The following is a 21,358-nucleotide window of genomic DNA, read 5'->3' as shown; positions in this document are numbered from 1 at the left end:
ATTTCTCGGCTCGACTCTAACACTGTCTGGTAACGATGTTCAAAGGTGACCCACTGCCGCCCGCTGGGGAGCGACCGAGGATGCGCGGTCCTGAGCTCCCGGACTCCAGAGATGGACCAAGCCTGGCATGGGGTCAGTTCAGCCACATCGGGGCCCTTGGCACCTCCTCAAGGGACCCGGGAAGGGACCTCTCGAGCCTTCCCCGGCTCCCTCCTGGGCTGGGCTCTCAGGGTGACCTGATCCCTGGGACAGACTATTAGGGCCAGGACACCAGGACTGGAGCAGGGCCACTAGCCCTGTCCTGAACACTGACCTCATCCTGGGAGCCTGTGCGCCCAGCACACCCTCCAGACCAGCCCACTTCGTTCCAATGGGTTGAGGTGGTCTCTGAGAGCTTTTAGCAGAAGTGGCCTGTTGGGCCCAGATCAGCTGCCACACAGGGAAATGCATATTCTGGCTGGTACAGAGCTGGCAGCAGGCAGCCCACCTTCTCTGCCCAGCCCCTCCCACGCACCACACAGGGTCAGATGTCCACTGTGGCTGTCCTCAGGTACCCCAGCCACACTCGCCATCGGGAGCTGGCCCTCCTCCTAGAGCCCCCAGTCAGGTGGGGTTGGCCATGGGTGGTGGCCTCTCTTATACCATAAAGGGGACATAGGAAGGTCAAGGGTGTGTCCAGGTGCCTCGGCCTCAACCTACAGGACGACTGCAGTGGGCGTTCTGTGCTGTTTCCTGACAAGGACAGAGTCTCCCTCTCCCCACACCAGCCCCCAGTGTCGCAGGCGAGAATGGGAACAGTGTCTGCACTCAGCAAGGCCAGGATGGCCCTTTGCTTTATCTTTCTGATCTGAAGCCAGGACACCGGCCCCCAGACCTGCCTGGCCCCACGCACAGGGGCGGGCCTTCTGGGCCCCAGGAACCCCACCCTGCACTAGGCCCGAGCCAGTCTCTCCCGGGGGAAGAGGGGTCTGCCCTGGCCTTGCAGTTACTCATTAACCGACCGAGAGCCATTCAGGACACCACGAGGGGCACAGGGAGTGTCACTCAGGATCAGGAGCAGGGCGACCAGATGGCTCCCCAGCTGCACCCACAAACGTGCCTGGGGGGCTGCGTGCCGGGGTCAGGGTCTGTGGAAAGCCCTCCTTGGAACAGTTGAGGGCAAGGTGGGTCCCGGGAGGTCGGGCCAGAAACCAGGCCACTGGGCCTCTGGGAGCCACTCTACACACTCAGGAGGGTCCGGGGGTCTTGCCACCCAGCTGAACTTGCCCACTGCTTGGGTGCCGCAGGACAAGAGGTGGGAGAAGCTGCTCCTGGGCCCTCCTGGAGGGGCCGCCGGACTCAAGGCGCCTGCACCGCAGCCTGAGATGGGCGTCTTACCAGACACGGTTAGATCTGCGTCCTTCTGTCTAATACTGTCTGGTAATGCCGTCCATCCACGGCCTGACCGCCGCCGGAGGAGGGGCCTTGCCCGGTGCCGGGTGGAGGGCAAGGCCTGTGGTCCGTCAGGACCAGCAGTGGCCCTGAGCCAAGTGGTGCACACCTGCCCAGGCCCCAGGGCACAGGCCATGCCAAGACCTCCCAGCTCCCGTGACCCTGAGCGGGGGAGCCCTTGGACCCTGAGGTGGGGTTTCTGTTGTGGACACAATGAATCATTGGTGAAATAAAGGCTGTGAGGACCACGGCGGCTGGCACTTCTCACCTCAGGGGCACAGTTGGCCGGGCGGGCAGGGTACAACCCACTCCACAGCGGCCCAGCAGGCTCAACACTGAGGGTCTGTAAGTAGACTGTGCAGCCACCACACTGTCAGCACTGCCACCACCCAGGAGTGACCTGGGGGTCTGCAGTCAGCACCCCCCAGAGCCCCACCCTGGAGAGAGGTGACCTCAGCCTGGGGTACCAGGCTGGGGGCCCAAGGAGGACAAGAGAGAAGCAGCCCCAGCCCCCCAAACTCCCAACCTAGGGAGAGGAAGAGCACTCCTGGGGCACCCTCTCCCACACCCCAGGTGGTGCGAGGACCCTGGAGGGTGCAGACAGTGGTGACCCCACAGATGACACCCGGCCCTCAGCCTAGAGCAAGAAGCTTGGGGGAGGGGGTGAGATGGGCAGGGGTGGAACGCAAGCCACCTCTCCTTCTACAGGCCTCAGCCCAGGGCCCCCACCAGGTCCCCACAGGCCCATCTCTCTGGGTGCAGGGCAGGTGACCACTCATGGGGGGGGTGGAAGGATGCGCAGCCCCTACACTGTCACAGGGCCTGCCCTCAGGGCCCCACCCTGTAGCCACTGCCCTGCCCCCCTCTGCTCGACCCAATGAGGCTCATCAAGGTGTCCTCTGTCTAAAGCAGTTCCCAAACCAAACTTTGGGATGCTGATCCCACCCCCAGCCTCCTGGCTGCCCCCTAAAGCCCCTTCCTGCCCCTGAGAATTCCAAGCAGGTCCTTGGATCCTGACCCGTGGCTTTGCAAAGGACCTGCTGAGGACAGAGCCCCAGACCCTACACCCCCCGCCCCCAAGTGCCCCATGGCCAGAGTCCCAGAGGCCTCCTCCTCCCTCCCTCCTCCTTCCTTCCTGAGCGCCCCCTGAGAGCAGTCACAGTTCTAGACACACTGGGGGAAGAGGAAGGTCCTGAGACGGAAGGACAGATGGTGACGGGGGCCCAGAGCAGGACACGCCAGGCCACCACTGGAGCAGTCAAGAAGGCATTTGGGGTGAGTTCAGCCTGGGAAGGCCTCCTGAGTAGGTGACTGACTGGGGACCATGCAGACACCTGCAGGAGCCAAGCAGAGGGACTCAGAGGCCAGAGGCCACACGGGGCCAGCGAGGAGAGCTTCCTGGTCCGGCGTGAGGCGGCTTAGCCCGGCCCCAGCAAGGCACTGACTGTCAATGGGAGGCCGAGGCCTGACCTGCCCCGAAGACCCCCCCAGCACGGCTGCAAGAGGGGCACTGGGCCTTTCCCCACTGCTCCTCATGGCCCCAGAGGGGGAGCTGGGCCGGCCTCCAGCACAAATGGTCTGAGAACACCCACCTACCCTGAGAGAGGCGTCCACCCCACAGCGATGGCGGGTTAATGATTCTCCCGCCTCACTCCAGGCTCAGATGCAGTGACACACCAGTCCCAGGCAAGTTATGAGGCAGAGTGTTCAAGCCTGAGCTCCTGATGTCACAGTGTGGGCAGGGACCACCTCCCAGAACGCACAGGGAGCCATGGGGGACCAGGGTGGTGGGCTGGTCCAAGAGCTGGAGCCTCCAAGGGGTGTGGGCCCTAGAAGTGATGGGGGAGGGAGGCACAGGCTCCCGAGGGAGGATAGCCACGGGGGTTTCGAGGGTCTGTGCTCAGGTGACCAGGAGGTCCAGGGGACCCACTGCCCCCCTTCCCACTGTTGCCCCTGGCAGGCCCAGGCTGGGGGTCCACCAGCTCCTAAGGTCAGGGTGCCCCCATCAGTCAGTCAAGGGCTTGGCCGGAGGAGCTGTCTGCCCCTCCAGGCCGACCTACAGCTACCAGAGGGCAGATGGGTCTCAGACCAATGTCCAGCCGCACTGACCCCCGAAGGCCCCCAGCACCTGGCACAGGGAGGCATGGAGCCTGGGGGTTGCCTCAGCCTCTGTGTGGGGTCAGAGAGGCCTCCCTGTAGTGCAGGGAGGTTTAAGGGCTGCGGAGACAGGTGGCCACAGATGGGGGGCTTGAGAAGTTCCTTGTTCAAGGCTGGGTCAGCCCGGTTCCGAGACACTCGTCTCTCGTTTCTCTCACACAGCAGTGTCTGCAGTATCTTGAGTTTCCTAAGGTGCCTTGTTAGTCTCCCAGGGCTGCAGAGACAGGTGGCCACAGGCAGGGGGCTTGAGACCACCCAGAAGTCTGCTCACAGTTGAGGAGGCCGGAAGTCAGGAACCAGGATTGCGGGATGCTCCCTCTGGATCCTGCCTCTTCCGGCCTCTGGGGGTTCCAGGCGTCCCTGGGCTGTGGCCACACCCCTCCAGCCACCCATCCTCATGTGTCTCTTCCTCTCTCCACCTCCCTGTCATGAGGACGCTGGTCACTGAATTCAGGACACATAGTCCAGGAGGATCTCATCACGAGACCCTTAACTTAATCACATGCGCAAAGACCCTTTTTCCAAGTGAGGTTGCATCCACAGGCCCTGGGCTGAGAACGTGGACACACATTTTGGGGCCACCATCCAGGCCTACAGGAAGCAAGTGGAAGACACCCTCGTGACCCACACCAGGCTCTGGAGGTCGGGGGGCCGCGTGGGTGGGAGGGGTGGGGGCTGTCTGGGGCAGTCAGAGGCACAGCAGCCAGGAGCTTTCCTGGTCTTCCAGACCTGGTGTGAGCCCCCCGCTGCCCCTTAGGGGAGGCACTGACCTTGCTGAGGTGTAAAGCAGGGATACCCTGTGCTAGGGCTGTGCTGAGACGAAATGTAACATGTAAAGCACAGTGGGGGCAGATGCCGGGTCCGGGCATGGATGTGGGGGTCTTGAGAAGGCTCAGCGATGCTGCTGGGGAGGACGGAGGGCCTGGGCAGAGCTGTGCTCCAGCCCCGTTTGTCCCCACCCTGCCCCCTGGCCCCCATTCACCTGCCTACCTCCGGGCCACTGGGTCTGGTTGCTGGGAGATGGTTGCCGAGTCACCACTGTGGTTTCCCCGGCCCAGGACTTGAACCACCTTGTCAGGCAGGTAGGCGGGACGGGGGGCCACCAGCAGGGGTCCTGGCCGGGCGTGAGGGCTGGGCCCGCAGTCCTGTGCCCTCCCCCCGGCCACCAGGGACCCTGTGGGTCCTCTTGGGACTCTGCCCAGGAGCAGACAAGGAGGGAGACCAGGGAGGGGAGGGCAGAGGCGGGGCGGACTGGCTGGGCCGAGCCCCCTCCGCAGAGGACGCACGGCCCCAGGGCCACCGCGTGAGGGGCACGGACTGCCGGGCAGGGAAGGGCATGCCTCCTGGGGTGGTGGCTCCTCAGGACGGGCTCCTGTGCCCAGGACCACGTCTGTCTCCCAGAATCAAACTCCGGAAGGGCGGCCCCCTGAAATCCGTGGGACCCACGACCCCCGAGGCAGCCCGCCCCTGCCAGGAGGCGCCAGCCCGTCCAAACATGTCAGCACCTCCCTGGCGCTCGCGTCAACAGATGTGAATCTGCAGCAGACGCCTGGTCGGCCACTCACTGTCTCGCTTTCTCGGACGTTTTCCTCAGGTTCACGAGAGTCTCCAGCTCCACACACCGGGCTACTGTTTCCTGCCAGTCTCTTTACCTGACCAGGTAAAAGCGGATTTCAAAATGTCCTGTGAAGTCGAGTCCTCCCTCGACCGCCCTGGTGCCACTGTGTCCTGCAGTCCTGATAGGGCGTTCAGCTGCGCTCACCCTGTGGCTCACCCCGTAAATGACAATGACGCCCCCAGAACACCTGTAAGGGGGGGTCTGTTCCTGTGTCTAGAATCTCGTCCTTGAGAGACGGAGGAGGGTGGAGCCGGGAGCTCCGACCCGCAGCCACGCCCGCCCAGTGGCTCCGGCCAGCCCAGTGCGCCTGGGTCCCTTTTTAAAAAATCTTCGCTAATTTGAATGAGGGGAAATGATAACTCGTGGCTTGTTTAATTCTTTGTGAAAGTAGTGAGTACGGAGAGTCAGAAAAAGCAAATCAAGGTGCAAGGCTGGTCATGGGGACCAGCCTCCCCCACAAGGCCACCTCACCAGCTCCTCCAGCTGCTGCTGCACTTGCCTTCGTGTCTCCAGTCCCCTTTGCGAAGTTACTCCCTGTGGAGGTAACTCCACTCTGGACCGTGGAGGGTGGGGCTTGCAGCCACAATGAGCATGCATCCTGTGGGTGAACTCCCTCAGGCTGCTGTTACTCCCAGCCAGCTTTGCAGGCAGACAAACTGAGGCACAGAGAGATTAGGCAGACTGTGGGGCTCACAGTGGATCCGCTGTGACCAGCCCAGCTCCCTGCCCAGGAATTCCCAAGGGACATCTGAAGACCTTGTCTCCTGCCCACTGGGCGCCTCCCCAGGATGTGACTTCAACCCCTTTTTCTTCATGCTTCCACTTTTGTGCTCTCCTTTCTGGGCAATTTCCTGGCCTTGAACTTCGACCCTTGTGTTGCATTTTTAACTTCCATGAGCTCTTGCGTATTCTCTGTTCCTTTGTTCTAACAGCGTCCAGCCCTTTTCTGGGGTGAGGACTCTCCTACGCTCCCAGCACCTTCTGGGGTGGTTTCCTCTGGCTTCCATGTCACCCCTCTCTCCCCCTTGTCTCCCTCTGCATGTCTGTGCATGTGTCTGAGTGTGTCTGTGTGTGCGCGTGACTGAATGTGTCTGTGCATGTCTGTGCATGTGTGTGACTGAGGGTGTGTTAGCGTGTGTGTATGACTGAGTGTGTATCTTTGTGTGTGCATGACCAAGTATGTGTCTGTGTAAGTATGTGTGGGTCTGTGTGCATCTGTGTGTGCGCCAAGCTCTCACTCACACCTGGGGGGCCTCCCTCAGATTCCTGTCGACCTGCCTGGGGGCCACTCACCTAAGGGTGCTGTGGGAAGGTACTGAATGTCAGCATGTTGGGGGATCCCACATCCCCAGCAAGACTCCCTGGACCTGCCACAGGTGCTGGGCACCAAGGGGGAAGGAGCTGGGGCCTCCTAGGCAACATGGAGAGTTGCCCACATGCACACACATCCTCACTCACACACGTACGCACACACGCTCACACACCCTCCCTGTTCTCAGCAGGCTCTCCCCATACCCTGGCCGCCCGCTCAGCTCCCACAGCCATGCTGATGGCTATTCACACTTTCTTCCTCTTCTGTCCTGAGGATCGGCCAGCATTTCTGCGTGACCAGCTGGTTTGTTTGCAGGAACCCCTTCTCTGTCCTGCCAACTCCTCCGTGTGCTTGCTTTTACACTGAAGCTTTTTGAATCCTTCAGAAAGTCATCTCCCAAGCAGCCTCAAAACTGGGAAAGACCCATCAAGGAATTGCTAAAATTCCCAGAAATGTTCCCAACTTGGCTACATGGGAAAAGGTGCTCAAAAGGAGGCGGCCTCATGTGGGCAGGGCCTGGCAGCAGTGAGGACGCTGCTGGACACCTCGCTGCCCAGCCGCGCCTCAGACACAGGGCCACCCTCGGCTCCAAGGAGGCACCTGCGGGGCCAGGGTGCCCCTCCCAACCCCCAGGCCTGACGGTGGCCCTCCTTACAGCCAGCACCGAGGCCGAACACAGCAGCACCAGGAAGACGGTCTCTGCAGGGAAGGCCGCACCCGGGACAGATACAATGCAGAGATGGCCCTGCCCCTGCGGGGCGCCAGGCCCCACGGTCACCACAGAGACAGTAGCCAGCCACAAGCAGAAACCCAAGTCCAGGACCACCGGAGGCACCCCTCCCCAGGCAGTGTGGGCCTGACCGTGTGCCCAGTCCAAGGGCTAGGACCACGGGCTGCCCGAAGGTCTCGCAGGGGGGTGGGGGCGGCGTCTTCCCAGAGGGGCCCCCGCCTTGGTGCCCCCATGCCTATGGGCCGAAGCCACACTCACTTCATCCACCGCCGGAGACGGCCCACCCGGACCCAGATCAGTGCGAAGAGAGGCAAGCGGTCAAGGATTACAGGGCTCCGGTGGAGCTGTCCGCGGGCGCCAGGTGAATGCAACCCTGGGACCAGCTCGACCCCCTAGGCCAGGGCCTTCCCAGGCCAGGCGCCCCATCTCAGGCAAGGCGTTCTCATGGGGACACCACACATGGCCCTGCCCTGGGAGAGGGGCCAGCATGAGGCCATGCGCTGGGCATGGGGTCTGGGCGAGCTGAGCAGAGCAGGGGACAGCAGAGTCGGGGTCTGAACAGGCACAGAGAGGGGACACCACTGCTCTCCACGGTCTGGCGGGGTCACCCGCATGGGCAGCCACAGCAGGCATGTTCCTGCCTGCCCCGGAACCCAGCCCCTGCCCAGGGCAGGCCCGGCCCTATCATCCCTGCCTGACATGGGTCACCCATGACGTCATGATGGACATTGTGACCCCCACCCTCCTGGGCACGTCCCTGCACCACGTCTGCCCCCAGGTCCAGCTACACATCCTAGCCCCTGCCTTGCACGGAGCCCCTGCCCTGTTGGTAGGGAGGGGCCCTCCCGGCTCCAAGGCCGGCCCTGGTGGTGGGGACTGTCCCCTCTCTCCTAGGAGGTGTAAGAGGCCCAGATCCACTGGTCAGGGCTGAGCCTGGGCTGAGATGGGCTGAGACAGGCTGGGGGGCTGCCGGAAATGACTGGGCTGGGTTCAGGCCAGATTCTGAGTGGGCGCCTCCCCTAGCCACCCCCTGACTCCACCCCGTTCCCAGGCTGGACCCATGAAAGATCGATGGGGAGCAGCCAGGAGGAGGGGCTCCTGTGTCAGCTAAGCCGACTGAACCAAGATGCAGGTGGGCTCTGAGGCAGGTATCGAGAGGGGGCAGGAGAGGCTCCAGGCAGGCCAGAGCCTCTGACCAAGCACCTGCCCCCAGACCTAGATGCCACTGACACTACCAGGCCCCGGGCTGTACTCCTGGAGAAGCACCTGCTAGAGGGAGAGAAACGGCCACCCAGCCCTGGTCAGGGCCCCTTCTTCTACATCGGGGGCACTAATGGGGCCTCAATGTGAGTGGGGGCCTCGAGGCGGACCCAGTGGCGCTGCCCCCAGGGCCCAGCCCAGCCTTGGTTCTGCTGCCCTGGCCCCACGTCCCCTCCCTTAGGTCGCCCCCTCCCCTGGGGTGACAGGCTGCCCTACCCTGCAGAATCAGCTCCTACTGCAAGAGCAAGGGCTGGCAGCGCACCCAGGACAGCAGGCGGGAGGACTACAAGCTGAAGTGGTGTGAGGTCAAGAGCCGGGACACTTACTGCTCCTTCCGGGAAGGTAGCCAGGAGGCAGGGCTGGGACCTCGTCCTGTGGCCTGTGAGGGCTCCTATGGCAGTCACCCACATGCTGCCCGGGGCTCTGTCGTGCCAGGCGAGCAGCTGCTGTACCAGCTGCCCAACAACAGACTCCTCACCACCAAGATCGGGCTGCTCAGCGCCCTGAGGGAGTACTCGCGGGTCCTGAGCAAGACCAATGCAGTGCTGTGCACCCAGGCCAGGTAAGCCCACCCTGGCACCTGCCATCAACCCGCCACACACCCATCTGTTCTTTAAAGCAGTAGACCCCATCCACGCACCCGGTCCCACAGACCCACTCATCTGACATGTCAGTCAGTTGCTGGTCTTGACCACCCTCCATGGAATCCATCCACTCACCATTCTGTCCACTCACTTACATCCATCCACCCACCCATCTTCCCACTGACCCATCCAGGCACTCACCAACCTGTTTCCACCCCCAAACACCTGCCCCTATTCCATCCACCTGCCCCATGGACCACTCAGCCACAGACCACCAACTGGTGTCCCTCATTTAGTCATTCATTGCCCCCACACCCACTGCCGTCCATCCACCCATACCTGTTCCCACAGCTCCTTCTCCACTCACTGTCCATCTACTACCCTTCACCCACCACCACATGGCCATGCCGAGGCCCTCAGTGACCTCATCTCTCTGCTTATCTGCCCGCCCACTTACTCATCCATTCATTTGCCCAACCATTTCCACATCTCCCCACCCATCCAACCAACCACCCACCATCTGCCTCCCCCACTCACCCTCACCAGGCAGGCAGCCTACTCACTACCTGGTCATCCACGACACCATCTTTGCATCTACATGTCCAGCTGCCCACCTGCACCCTACCCATTTCTGTCAGCAACTCTGATCTGTTTCCCCCAGGCATATCCATCTATCTATCCACCAGACCGCCTGCCCATCCCTCCACCTACTTCCATCCAAAATCCATTTATCTAACCACCCACCACACACTCACCTATCTGCCTCAAAGCCCCTGTTCCCCCACCTCTCCAGACCCCCACCCATCCCTTCTCCACACACTACTGAGTGGTCACTCAGGCCAGGCCCTGTGTCCCCGGGGTACAGATCTGGAAAGGATGCAGCACCTGCCCTTGAGGAGCCCATGTGGACCAGCCCAGGATGCCTTGGGCCACAGAGGTAGATGCACTCAGCCCAGCTGGGAGGGGCTGCTCTGCCCTCAACTGAAGGATGGCCTGGTGGTAGATGACAGGGGTTAAAGGCATCCCAAGCCCGGGGAAGAGGTTTGGACTAGCCCAGGACGCTGACCATGCTGACCACTTGTTGCATGCCTGGCACTGTCCTGGCCTGGGGACACAGCTCTGACTAACTGCTCACAAATGCCTGAGACTGTACAGGGAGGAGGGGGGAGGGGCCAGGAAGTGGGCGAGGCGCCTGCAGCCTGCAGAGGAGCCAGGTGTGCAAGGAGCCAGAAGAGAGTGCTCCTGGCCAGAGAACAGAAGAAGGTGGGAACAGCAGGGGCCAAAGGCTGCCGGTGGCTGGAGCCCACCACATTCCCCCTCCAGCCGCCCAGGTCAGACCCCTGGAATGGCAGGCCAAGTCTGGGGTGGGGGAACAGCCCTCCCTGTCCTCCCCACCTCCCTGCTCCCCCAGGGTCCTGAAAATGGAAGAATTTTTCCCAGAGACCTACCGTCTGGACATCAGGGACGAGAGAAAGGCTTTCTTCACTCTCTTTGATGGTGAGAGGCCGCTGGACGCCAGGCTCGCTCCGGGAAGATGGGTTCAGGGCTGAACTAAGGTGGGGGTGTGATTAGGCCAGGTCAGGGCCGGGAGAGGTCGAGGTGGTCAGCGAGAGGAAGGGTGGAGCCAGGGTGGGCGAGGTCAGGGCTGGGGCGGAGGCGGGAGGGTCACCGCCGGGCCTGAGCGGAGGCCGGAGCCTGGTAGGGGCGGGGCCACGGCTGGGCGTGGTCCGGACAGTGCCTGCGGTGGGCGGGGCTATGCGGGCGTGGGCGGGGCCTGGAGGGGCGTGGGCGGGCCAGCGAGTGGGCGTGGTCTCGCCTGGGGGCGCGGTCAGGGCCACAGCGAGGCGGGGCGGGGCGGCCCGGGCCTCAGGGGGCTCTTTTCTCAGACACCCAGATGTGGATCTGCAAGCCCACCGCCTCCAACCAGGGCAAAGGCATCTTTCTGCTGAGGAACCAGGAGGAAGTCGCCGCCTTCCAGGCCAAGACCCAGAGCATGGAGGACGACCCCATCTATGACAAGATGTCGTTCAGGGTTCCCCAGGCGCGCATCGTGCAGAGGTGTGGGTGTGGGCACCATGAGGGGCGTCGGTCCAGGTGGTGCCGACCCTGGCCCCCGCTGGTGCCTGTGGCGATCACAGGGCCCTCAGAGGAGTCCTTTGCCATGGAAGCCTGTGGTGCCCCCCGCAGGGCTCCTGTGTGGCCAGCAGAGGTGGGGTGTTATATCCGGTCAGTGTCGCAGAGGAGATCCCCTCACAGAGGTTTCTGGACACGGAGTAGGGCAGGGAGGGCTTGGCCAGTTTGTCCCCAACCTGGGCCTTGCTCCCCTCTGTCCTGCAGGAAGCCCAGCCAGGGCCAATCTCCCTATAGCCAGCCTCTCCCCTCTCCGCGCCCAGTGTGGACGCCACTCCTGCCACAGCTGCTGTCTGCTGCCCCTCCCTGCCCTCCCTGTCTTCCTCCCAAGCTGCTACTCCCAGCCTCTGGGTCTTCAGACCTGCAGCTTCCTCCACCTGGGATGTCCCCTACCTGCCTCTCCAAAGCTACCCGCTGTTTAAGGCCCAATGTCAGCCCTCCCTCCTCCTCCAGGCAGTCCCTCTTGCCTGCAGGGGCCCAACCCTCCAGGCTCCTGGTGAGAGCTGCACCCTGGGGTGCCCCAGATGCATGCAGTAGGCTGAGATCTAGGGGCCAGGCCCTTCTTCTCAATTCCCTGACCTGTTTAGGTTCAGAAATGTCCCCTTACCAATGGATGTACCCAGAGGAGGGAGCCCACAGGTCACTCCCAGGACAAGTGGCGGAGCACTGGGGAACCGGCCCAGGCCCCACTGAGGGCAAGGGGACACAGGCCAGGCAGGCCATGTGCTCAGCACCCATGTGCCCCCAGGTACATCCAGAACCCGCTGCTGCTGGACGGGAAGAAGTTTGACGTGCGCTCCTACCTGCTCATAGCCTGCACCACGCCATACATGGTCTTCTTCGGCCATGGCTACGCTCGCCTCACCCTCAGCCTTTATGACCCCCACGCCAGTGACCTCGGTGGCCACTTGACCAACCAGGTAAGGGCACCCCAGAGGAAAGGGCCCTCCCTGCAGCCTTGGACAAGATCTTTGCCCAGCAATGCAGAGGAGATGCCTGCTGTGGCTCAGACAGGGGCGTGGCCCAGCCTCGGAAGTGACCCAGGCCAGAGGTGGCCCAGTCTTGGAGGTGGTCCAGGCACCACGGTGGCCCAGGCCTAGAAGTGACCCAGGTCAAAGGTGGCCCAGTCTTGGAGGTGGTCCAGGTCCAGAGGTGGCCTGGGATGCTGCTGCCTGCAGTCAGCATGGTCTCTCGCCTTTGGCCACAGAGGGCTTCCTGGTGAGATGACAGAGTGCTGCACGCTGACCTCCAGGCTGGCTCCCTCTGGAGGTGGTGAGGCTTGGGTAGGAGTAGGAGCCAGAGGGCAAGGGGCCTCTGTGAGGACCTCAGTGGAGAGATCCTGTGGGCGGATGTCTCTGTGGAAGGTCCCTAATGGGAGAAGTCTAGGCAGGGCCCCCCATGAGGATCTGTGGGGGTCTCAGTGGAAGAAGGTGTTGTGGGAGGGTCTTGGCAGGCGGGCCCACTGCAGGGTGTGCTGGGGGAGTGGGCCTCTGTGGGATGTCTGGGTAGCTGAGTAGGTGAGGCTCCCTTTAGGGCCCCTCAGTGGGGCAGGACCTCTGAGTGTCCTGGGGCAGTGACCTCCAGGCACCACACTGTCCCCCAGTTCATGCAGAAGAAGAGCCCCCTCTATGTGATGCTCAAGGAAGACACGGTGTGGAGCATGGACCACCTCAACCGGTACATCAACGACAAGTTCAGGAAGACCAAGGGCCTCCCCAGAGACTGGGTCTTTACCACCTTCACGGTCCGTGTGCTCCTCACCCATCGCAGCTGGGGGGGCAAGGGTCAGGACCCCTTAGGGTATGTGAGGGGCCAGGGTAGTGTTTCCGCCTGTACTGGGCTGGGCACGTGGCATGTCAGGCGTCCTTGGGGGGTGCATCTGTATGGGAGAGCGTGTCTGTCTGCGTGTGTAACCGCAGGCTGTGGCTGCTGGCTGCTGTGAGATGTCTCATTTCTCTCCCTCTCACTCTGTCAGCTGCAATAATTCACAAACATAAACTTCACCATTTTAAAGTGTACAGTACAGTGGATTTTAGTTGATTCAGAGAGTTGTGCAATAATTCAGAACATTTTCATCTCCACAAAAAGAAACTCTGTGCCCATTAGTCATCTCTCCCCATTTCCACTCCCCCAGCTTCTGGCCACTACTGATCTACTTTCTGTTCCTATTCTGGATATAAATGGAAGCTACCACCATGTGGCCTTTCCTGGCTTCCTTCACTGAGCATCATGTGTTCAAGACCCATCCACATTGTGGCGTGTGTTGGTACTTCATTCCTTTTTACGGCTGAGTAATATTCTGGTGTGTGGATCCACCACAACCTGTTTGGATGAACATCTGTCAGTTGATAGACGTTTGGGTTATTTCCACCTTTTGTCTATTATGAATAATGCTGTATGAATATTCAAGTACAAGATTTTTCATGAACATATATTTTCAGTTCTCTTGGATACATACCTAGGAATGGAGTTGCAGGGTCACACGGTAACTCTTATGTTCAACTTTTGGAGGAACTGCCAAGCTATTTCCACAGTAGCTGCATTTCACATTCCCACTTCTCCAAATCCTTGCCAACATTTGTTATTTTTCTTTTTTGTGTGATGTCTCATTGTGAGTTTAATTTACATTTCCCTAATGGTAATGACATTGAGCATCTTTTCATGTGTTTATTGGCATCTGTGTATCTTCTTTAGAAAAATGTCTGTTCAGATGCTTTGTCCATTCTTCCTTGGTGGCTGTAAGAGTTGTTTATATATTCTGGATGCTAGATGCTTAGCAGATATGTGATTTGCAAATATTTTCTCCTGTTCTGAGAGCTGTCTTTTCACCTTCTTGATAGTGTCCTTTTTTGCAAAAAAGTTTTAGAGTTTGATGAAGACCAATTTATCTCTTTTTTCTTTGGTTATTCATGCTTTTGATGGCATATCTAAGAATCCATTGCCAAATCCAAGATTGTAGAGATTTATACCTATGTTTTCTTCTAAAAGTTTTATAGTTTTAGCTCTTACATTTAGTTCACTGACCCATTTTGAGTTAATTTTTGGATATGGCATGTGGGAAGAGTCCAACTTCACTTTTTTGCATGTGGATGTCCATTTGTCCCAGTGCCATTTGTCACAAAGACTGTTCTTGACACATTGTTGAAAATCGATTGACCAAATGTATACAGGTTTACTTCTGGATTCTCAGTTCTATTCCACTGGTGCTTATGTCTGTCCTTAAGACAGCACCACACTGTTTTGATTGCCATAGCTTCGTTCTATTAATGTGCTGTATTACGTTGACTTATTTTCATGTGTTGAACCACTCTTGCATTTCTGGGGTAAATCCCACTCAGATGTGTTATATTATCCTTGAATACACTGCTGGATTTGGTTTGCTAGTACTCCATTGAGTACGTTTGCGTGTACGCTCATAAGCACTATTGGTCTACTGCATTCTTTTCTTGTGTGTTTGTCTACTTTGGGACATATTCCCTCCTCTTCTATTTTTGAGAGTTTGTAAAGGATTCATGTTAATTCTTTAAATGTCTGGAAGAATTTACCAGTGAGGCCGTCTTGCCTGGAGTTTTCTTTATGGGAAGGTTTATTATTATTATTAATTATTACTAACTCTACCTTTGCTTGTCACAGGTTATTCAGATTTTCTGTTTCTTCTTGGGTCGGACTTAACAGTTTGCCTTTCTAGGAATTTGTCCATTTCTTCTAAGTTGTCTAATTTGTTTGGAATACAATTGTTCATAGTATTCTATGAACAATTATAATCCTTTTTAGAGTCATTTTCATCTCTGTGTAAAGTCTTTCTTTCTTGATTTTAGTAATTTGGGTCTTCTCTCCTTTTTTCTTGGTCAATCCAGCTAAGGGTCTGTCAGTTTTGTTGATCTTTTCAATGAACTAGTTTGGTTTCATTGATTTTCTCTATTGCTTTCTATTTCTAATCCATTTATCTCCACTCTCATCTTATGATTTCCTTACTTCTGCTTGCTTAGGGTTTAGTTTTCTCTTCCTTTTCTAGTTTCTCAAGGTTGAAGTTTAGGTTATTGATTTGAGATCTTCTTGTTTAATGTAGGTGTTTACAGCCATAAATTTCCCTCTGAGCACTGCTTTCACTGGATCCCATAAGATCTGTGTGTTCTGTTTTTGTTTCATTTTTTGCTTAAGAGTGTTAATTTCCACATATTTGTGAATTTTTTGATTTTCTATCTCATTGATTTCTAACTTCATTCCATTGTGATCAGAGAACATACTTTGTATGATGGCAACCCTTTAAAAATTACCGGAACTTGTTTTATGTCCTAACACACGTCTATCCTAGAGAATGTTCCGTGGGCAACTTCTGCTGGGTGGCGTGCTCTGTAGATGTCAGGTCTAGTTGGTTTTCAGGGTTGTTCGAGTCTTCTGTTTACTTGTTGATCTTCTGTCTATATGTTCTATCCATCGCTGAAACTGGAGTATTGAAGTCTCCCACCATTTTTTTTTTTTTTTTTTGAGGAAGATTAGCCCTGAGCTAACTACTGCCAATCCTCCTCTTTTTGCTGAGGAAGACTGGCCCTGAGCTAACATCTGTGCCCATCGTCCTCTACTTTATATGTGGGATGCCTACCGCAGCATGGCTTGACAATCGGTGCCATGTCCACACCTGGGATCCCAACTGGCGAACCCCAGGCCGCCAAGAAGCGGAACGTGTGCACTTAACCGCTGCGCCACTGGGCCAGCCCCTCCTACTATTATTACTGAATTGTCTATTTCTCCCATAAATTCTGTCAGTTTTTCCTTCATGTATTTTGAGGTTCTGTTACTAGGTGCATGTATGTTTATAATTATTACATCTTCTTGATTTATCATTATAAAATGTCCCTTTTTTCCCATAATGTCCTCAATTTTTGTCTCAAAAATCTATTTTCTCTGATATTAATATAGCCATTCCAGCTCTCTCTCTCTCTCTTTTTTTTTTTTTTTTTGAGGAAGATTAGCCCTGAGCTAACTACTGCCAATCCTCCTCTTTTTGCTGAGGAAGCCTGGCCCTGAGCTAACATCTGTGCCCATCCTCCTCTACTTTATATGTGGGATGCCTACCACAGCATGGCTTGACAATCGGTGCCATGTCCACACCTGGGATCCCAACTGGCGAACCCCGGGCCACCAAAGCGGAACGTGCACGATTAACCGCTGTGCCACCAGGCTGGCCCCCCAGCTCTCTTTTGGTTTCTGTTTGCATGATAGATCTTTTCCCATCCTTTTACTTTCAACCTCTCTGTGTCTTTGAATCTAAAGTGAGTCTACAGACAGCATATCAAGGGTTTTTTAATGCATTCTGCCAAGCTCTGTCTTTTAATTGGAAAATTTAATCTATTTACATTTGATATAATTACTGATAAGGTAGGATTTACACCTTCTATTTTGCTGTTTTCTTTCTATATGTCTGATGTCTTTTTTTGTTTCTCAGTTCCTCCATTACTGCTTCCTTTTGTGTTAAATGGATATTTTCGTGTGTACTATTTCTAGTTTCATTTCTTTTACTACATATTTTTGAGTTATTTTTGTTGTTGCCCTAGGAATTACCATTAGTATCTTAACTTATAACAATTTAGTTTGTATTAATATCAAGTTAATTTCAATAGTATTTAAAAAACGTCCTTTCTCTATGGCTCCATCTCTCCCTTTACGCTGTTATTGTCACAAATATACATTGTGGGTCCATCAGCATAGATTTATAGTTATTGTTTTATGAAGCTGTCTTTTAAATCAGAATAAAAAAGCAATTAGCAAAAACTACATGTATACTGTCTTTTATATTTAACTACATGATTACCTTTACAGGTGCTATTTCTTCACATGAATTCAAGTTATCGTCTAGGGTCCTTTCACTTCAGCCTGAAAAAAAGGCAATGCTACTATTGATAACCTCTGGTTTTTGTTTTTGTTTTTTTAACGAGAATGTCTTAATTTCTCCTTCATTTTTGAAGGATGGTTTTGCTGGATATAGAATTCTTGGTTGACGGTTTTTTCTTTCAGCATTTTGAACATGTCATCCCACTACCTTCTGGACACCATGGTTTCTGATGAGAAATACGCTGTTAATCTGATTGAGGATCCCTTATGATGAGTCACTTCTCTGCTGATTTCAACATTCTCTTTGTCTTTATCTTTTGAAAGTTTGCTTGTGATGTGGGGATCTCTGAGTTTATCCTACTTGGAGCTCACTGACCTTCTGGGATGGGTAGGTTGTTTTTCATCAAACTTGAAAAACATGAAGTTTCCTGTTATTATCTCTTAAAATATTCTTCCTGTCTCTTTCTCTCCTTTCCTTCTGGGACTCCCGCTGTGCATGCTGGTCTGCTTGATGGCATCCCACAGGTCTCTGTAGCTTTGTTTATCTTTTTTCATTGTTTTTTCTTTCTGTTCCTCAGACTGGATCATCTCAGTCGATGTATTTTCAGACAGCTCAGTAAATTAAGCCCCTCCAGTAAATGTTTTATTTCAGTTATTATACTCTTCAACTCCAGAATTTCTATTTGGTTCCCTTTTATAATTTCTATCTCTTCACTGACATTCTCTATTTGGTAAAACATCGTTCCCACATTTTCCTTTAGTTCTTTTCATGGGAGGTCTTCCAGGGAGCACCCAGACAGACCACAGCACATAACCAGCTTTCCCTGCATGTCAGGTCCCTTCTGCTCTCAGCACTGAGAACACGAGCTCCGTCCCACGCCAGCACTCAGCTGGGGCAAAACTGACCAGGCAAGTTAAAATGCTGCAAAGCTCGCTGTTCTTACCCAGATTCAAGGCTTGTCTTGCATAAGCACTCCTCAGGTTGCTCCAAGCCTTTGGCTAGTTTCCAGAGTTCTGAAAAAGTTGATTCTGACAACTTTTGCCATTCACATGGTTGCTTTTACAAAGCAGCTTCTCTGTGGATGTCCTTCCTCTGCCATTTTGCTGATGTTCTCCTTGTCTCTTCTAACTCACTCCATGAGCCTTCTTCTCCCTGATGTGTCACTGAAATGCTCATTGAGGTCATCACTGACCTCCGTGTTGCCAAACCTGTGGTCAGTCCCCGCCTTCTTCTTCCCTGATCTGTCGGTCACTTTGGACACAGCTGCTCGCCCCGTGGTGCTCTTTCTCCATGGCCTCCAGGACTCTCCCGCTCCACCTCAGCCCTCTATGCTGGCCCCTTGTCTGCTCTCGGGGGCCCAGGGCTCAGCCCAATGTACTGCTCTTTATCTGTACCCATTGGTGACGAAAGTCTCGTGGCTTTAAATTCCATCTATGTCCTTAAGACTCCACATTAAACACCCAGCCTTGACCTCTCTCCCGAACTTGAGCCTTATGTCCCATGGCCTACCAGCACCCCATCTGCAAGCTCACAGACATCTCCGACTCCATGGTGCTCCTCCCCTTCTTAGCTGATGGGGGCTCCGTCCACAGTCTCAAACCAAACACCTAAGGATAACCCGTCATTCCTCTTTTCACAATTCACAGTCCTTTCATCAACCAACCGGGTCAGCCCTACCTCACAATGTATCCAGAATCCATCCCACCACCTCTACCCACCCGAGCCACCACCATTTCTCTCCTGGATTACTGCAATGACTTCCTCCTGACCCCTCAGACTCTCTCAGCATAGCCCCCAGAGGACCCTACCAGGGCTCTGGTCAGATACACTCCTCCTATGCTCCACCCTCCAACAGCTTTGCTCTCGGGGTCAAAGGCAAGGTCCCTCCCATGCCCCTGCGATGGGACTGGTGCCACTCTGGTCTCAAGACCCTCTGCCCCCATGGCTTGCTCCAGCCACTGTGGCCTCTGTTCCTCCAGCACCTCGGGCTGCTCCCACCACAGCTGCTGCTCACGCCCATCCACAGCTCCTCCTTTCAGTGTTCAGTCTTCACTCATGATCTCCTCAGTGAGGCCCGTCCAGACCAGGCTCCTTTTCACAGCAGCCACCCCAGAACCCACCCCCAGCACTGCTTCACCTTCTCCGTCAGCAGTTATTGCTTAGTATGCTGTGCAGAGTGTATCGTGAGGTACTATCACATTTGCTGTCTCTCTCCTGCCATGAGTGACGTAGCCATTCCTCCTAAGTTCTCTTCACTCTTGTAACCCAGTACCTACCATGTAGTAGGAGCTCCACGTTTGTTGAATGAGTACGAGAGTGAATGAGTTTCTGGCTGTGACCCTGTGACTCTGAGAGTGCAAAAGTGTGGGCAGGGGTGGCTGTGCAAGTAAGGGCCCAGGGGGCAGCGCAGGTGAGGGCCCAGGTGGGAGTGCAGTTGAAGGCATGGAGGTAGGTAGGGGGGAGCAGGCGAGGGGTGTGGCTGTTGCTGTTCAGGCCAGGGAGGTACAATCAGGGTCCACAGGTGACTTCCAGTCACCCCTCCCTGCCCCACCCACAGAAGCGGATGCAGCAGATCATGGCCCACTGCTTCCTGGCCGTCAAATCCAAGCTCCAGTGCAAGCTGGGCTACTTTGACCTCATCGGCTGTGACTTCTTGATCGATGAGAACTTCAAGGTACTACTGAGGCGTCCCAGGGCAGGTGGGGCCTGGTATGCAGGTTCAAGAAGGCAGGGCTGTCTGTGCACCCTCTGACCACCAGGCAGCCCTCTGGGGTGGACGCTGCAGCCAGAGTGCTCCCCCTGCCTCAGGCCCTGAGGGTGGTGTGTCCATAAGTCTGCACTCCTTCAGCTGGGGCAGCCCCAAGCCAGATCCTCAGACCCTTAGACTCAGCCCCTTGGGTAAATAGGGGGAGTGAGGCCAGAGAAAAGGAGCCCCCTGCCCAGGGTCACCTGGCTTAATGGGGACCAGGGCCTCAACGTCCTGCTGGCCAAGTGGTGGGTGGGGAGGGATGCTGACCAGTGTTGAGCCCAGGTGTGGCTGCTGGAGATGAACTCCAACCCTGCCCTGCACACCAACTGTGAAGTCCTGAAGGAGGTGATTCCAGGCGTGGTCATGGAGACCCTGGGTGAGGCCCTTGGGTGGCCCCAGAACTCGCAATCTGCCCTCCCACCGCCTGCCTAGTCTTGGATGCTCCATCCCACCCTCTCCCCAAGTTCAGATGCCCACAAACCTAGCTCTCCACCACCCCGAGGGCCTGTGTGGCAACCCCACCCTCTGCTGATGCCCCACAGAAAAGAGGCGACCCTGCCGGACCTCCCCCCTCAGGTGGGGCTGTCCACACCTCACCCCACCTGGGTCCCACCCCTCACCACTCCCTCACCTCCTCCTCTGCCCCCAGAACCTCACCCCAGTCCCCAAAGGTGATGCGGGGGAGGCTGGGTCCCTGTCCCTCCTGTCCCCCCAGCCCATGTCCCCCACTGCCCCTCCACCCCTCCGCCCAGACCTGGCGCTTGAGACCTTCCAGAAGAGTTTGTGCAGCCAGAAGATGCTGCCCCTGCTGTCGCAGCGCCGCTTCGTGCTCCTACACAACGGCGAGGTGGACCCGGGGCCGCGCCCGGGGGGCTCCCGCATTGGCCCCCGCCCGCCTGCCGCAACCCGGTCGGCCTCGGAGCCCGCGCCCCCCGCGCCCCCCGCGCCCCCCGCGCCCCCGCTGCGCGCAGACAGACCGGGCGCGCGCAGGCCCGCGCCCCCGCGGGGCCCCGACGGCGCCCAGGCCCGGGAGCCCTCCCCGCGGCCGGCCGAGGAGCGGGGCAAGAACGCGAGCCACCGGGGCTCGTAGCGGGCGGCCACCAGCGCCCTCTCTGGACCTATAAATGCTACTTTGTTACAAACGCGACCTTTGTGGAGGTTCAGGTGGCTCGCCTCCCGGGGACGCACCAGGCACCCCAAGACGCCCCCTGGGGGCTTCCCTGGACCCGGACACCTGTCCCTCTGTGCCGCCAGCCCCTACTCCACTGCTGAGACCTGACCTTGGGGAGAAGACAGGGGTCGAGGGATGGGGGGTGGTTCTGCCCTGCAGGAAGGGGAGATGAGCTCCCAGAGTCCCCTACTCTGTTGGCCAGGGGCTGCCTCCACCTGGGAAGCCCCCCAGATCCTGGGCGCCCACACGTCACCCTGTGTCCCTCATCACCAAGGACCCTCCTGCAGCCCTACAACCCACGCGACGCCTACGTCCTGGCTCTCTGAAAGGTGTCCAGTGTCTCTCAGAAAGGATCCAGATCCCCATGGACCCCTATGGATCTC

At 56.8% G+C, this 21,358-nt stretch overlaps 1 protein-coding gene and 2 long non-coding RNA genes across 5 annotated transcripts; 2 read left to right on the top strand and 1 right to left on the bottom strand.

Annotated features, from left to right (window-relative positions):
- Positions 1-45: 45 nt before the first annotated feature.
- On the top strand, positions 46-1,681 carry LOC139081125 (uncharacterized). The gene is made up of 2 exons (XR_011536115.1): positions 46-132; positions 1,287-1,681. It is a non-coding gene; the product is annotated as an uncharacterized lncRNA (long non-coding RNA).
- Positions 1,682-3,111: 1,430 nt separating this feature from the next.
- On the bottom strand, positions 3,112-10,798 carry LOC139081122 (uncharacterized). The gene is made up of 4 exons (XR_011536113.1): positions 10,541-10,798; positions 4,579-5,240; positions 4,359-4,492; positions 3,112-4,179 (listed from the first exon to the last, which is right to left on the bottom strand). It is a non-coding gene; the product is annotated as an uncharacterized lncRNA (long non-coding RNA).
- Positions 4,925-21,032, top strand: TTLL10 (tubulin tyrosine ligase like 10). 3 transcript variants are annotated; one of them, XM_008531650.2, is made up of 15 exons: positions 4,925-5,085; positions 5,183-5,248; positions 7,176-7,609; positions 8,300-8,380; positions 8,462-8,594; positions 8,732-8,850; positions 8,944-9,070; positions 9,958-10,029; positions 10,504-10,589; positions 10,979-11,150; positions 11,971-12,142; positions 12,826-12,966; positions 19,613-19,729; positions 20,087-20,180; positions 20,557-21,032. In XM_008531650.2, the coding sequence occupies exons 1-15, from the start codon at positions 4,925-4,927 to the stop codon at positions 20,892-20,894; spliced, it is 2,313 nt and encodes a 770-aa protein (XP_008529872.2). In that variant the 3' UTR covers positions 20,895-21,032. The 3 variants fall into 3 exon arrangements, with proteins under 3 accessions (XP_008529872.2, XP_070461629.1, XP_070461640.1); XM_070605528.1 differs by lacking the exon at positions 9,958-10,029; XM_070605539.1 differs by lacking the exons at positions 4,925-5,085; positions 5,183-5,248; positions 7,176-7,609 and adding an exon at positions 8,007-8,077 and having other exon boundaries at positions 20,557-21,031.
- Positions 21,033-21,358: the final 326 nt, after the last annotated feature.

This window comes from Equus przewalskii, chromosome 2, assembly GCF_037783145.1.
Source record: "Equus przewalskii isolate Varuska chromosome 2, EquPr2, whole genome shotgun sequence".
NCBI lineage: Eukaryota > Metazoa > Chordata > Mammalia > Perissodactyla > Equidae > Equus > Equus przewalskii.
The sequence above is the reverse complement of the archived record's forward strand: the minus strand, read 5'-3'. Positions and strand labels throughout refer to the sequence as shown.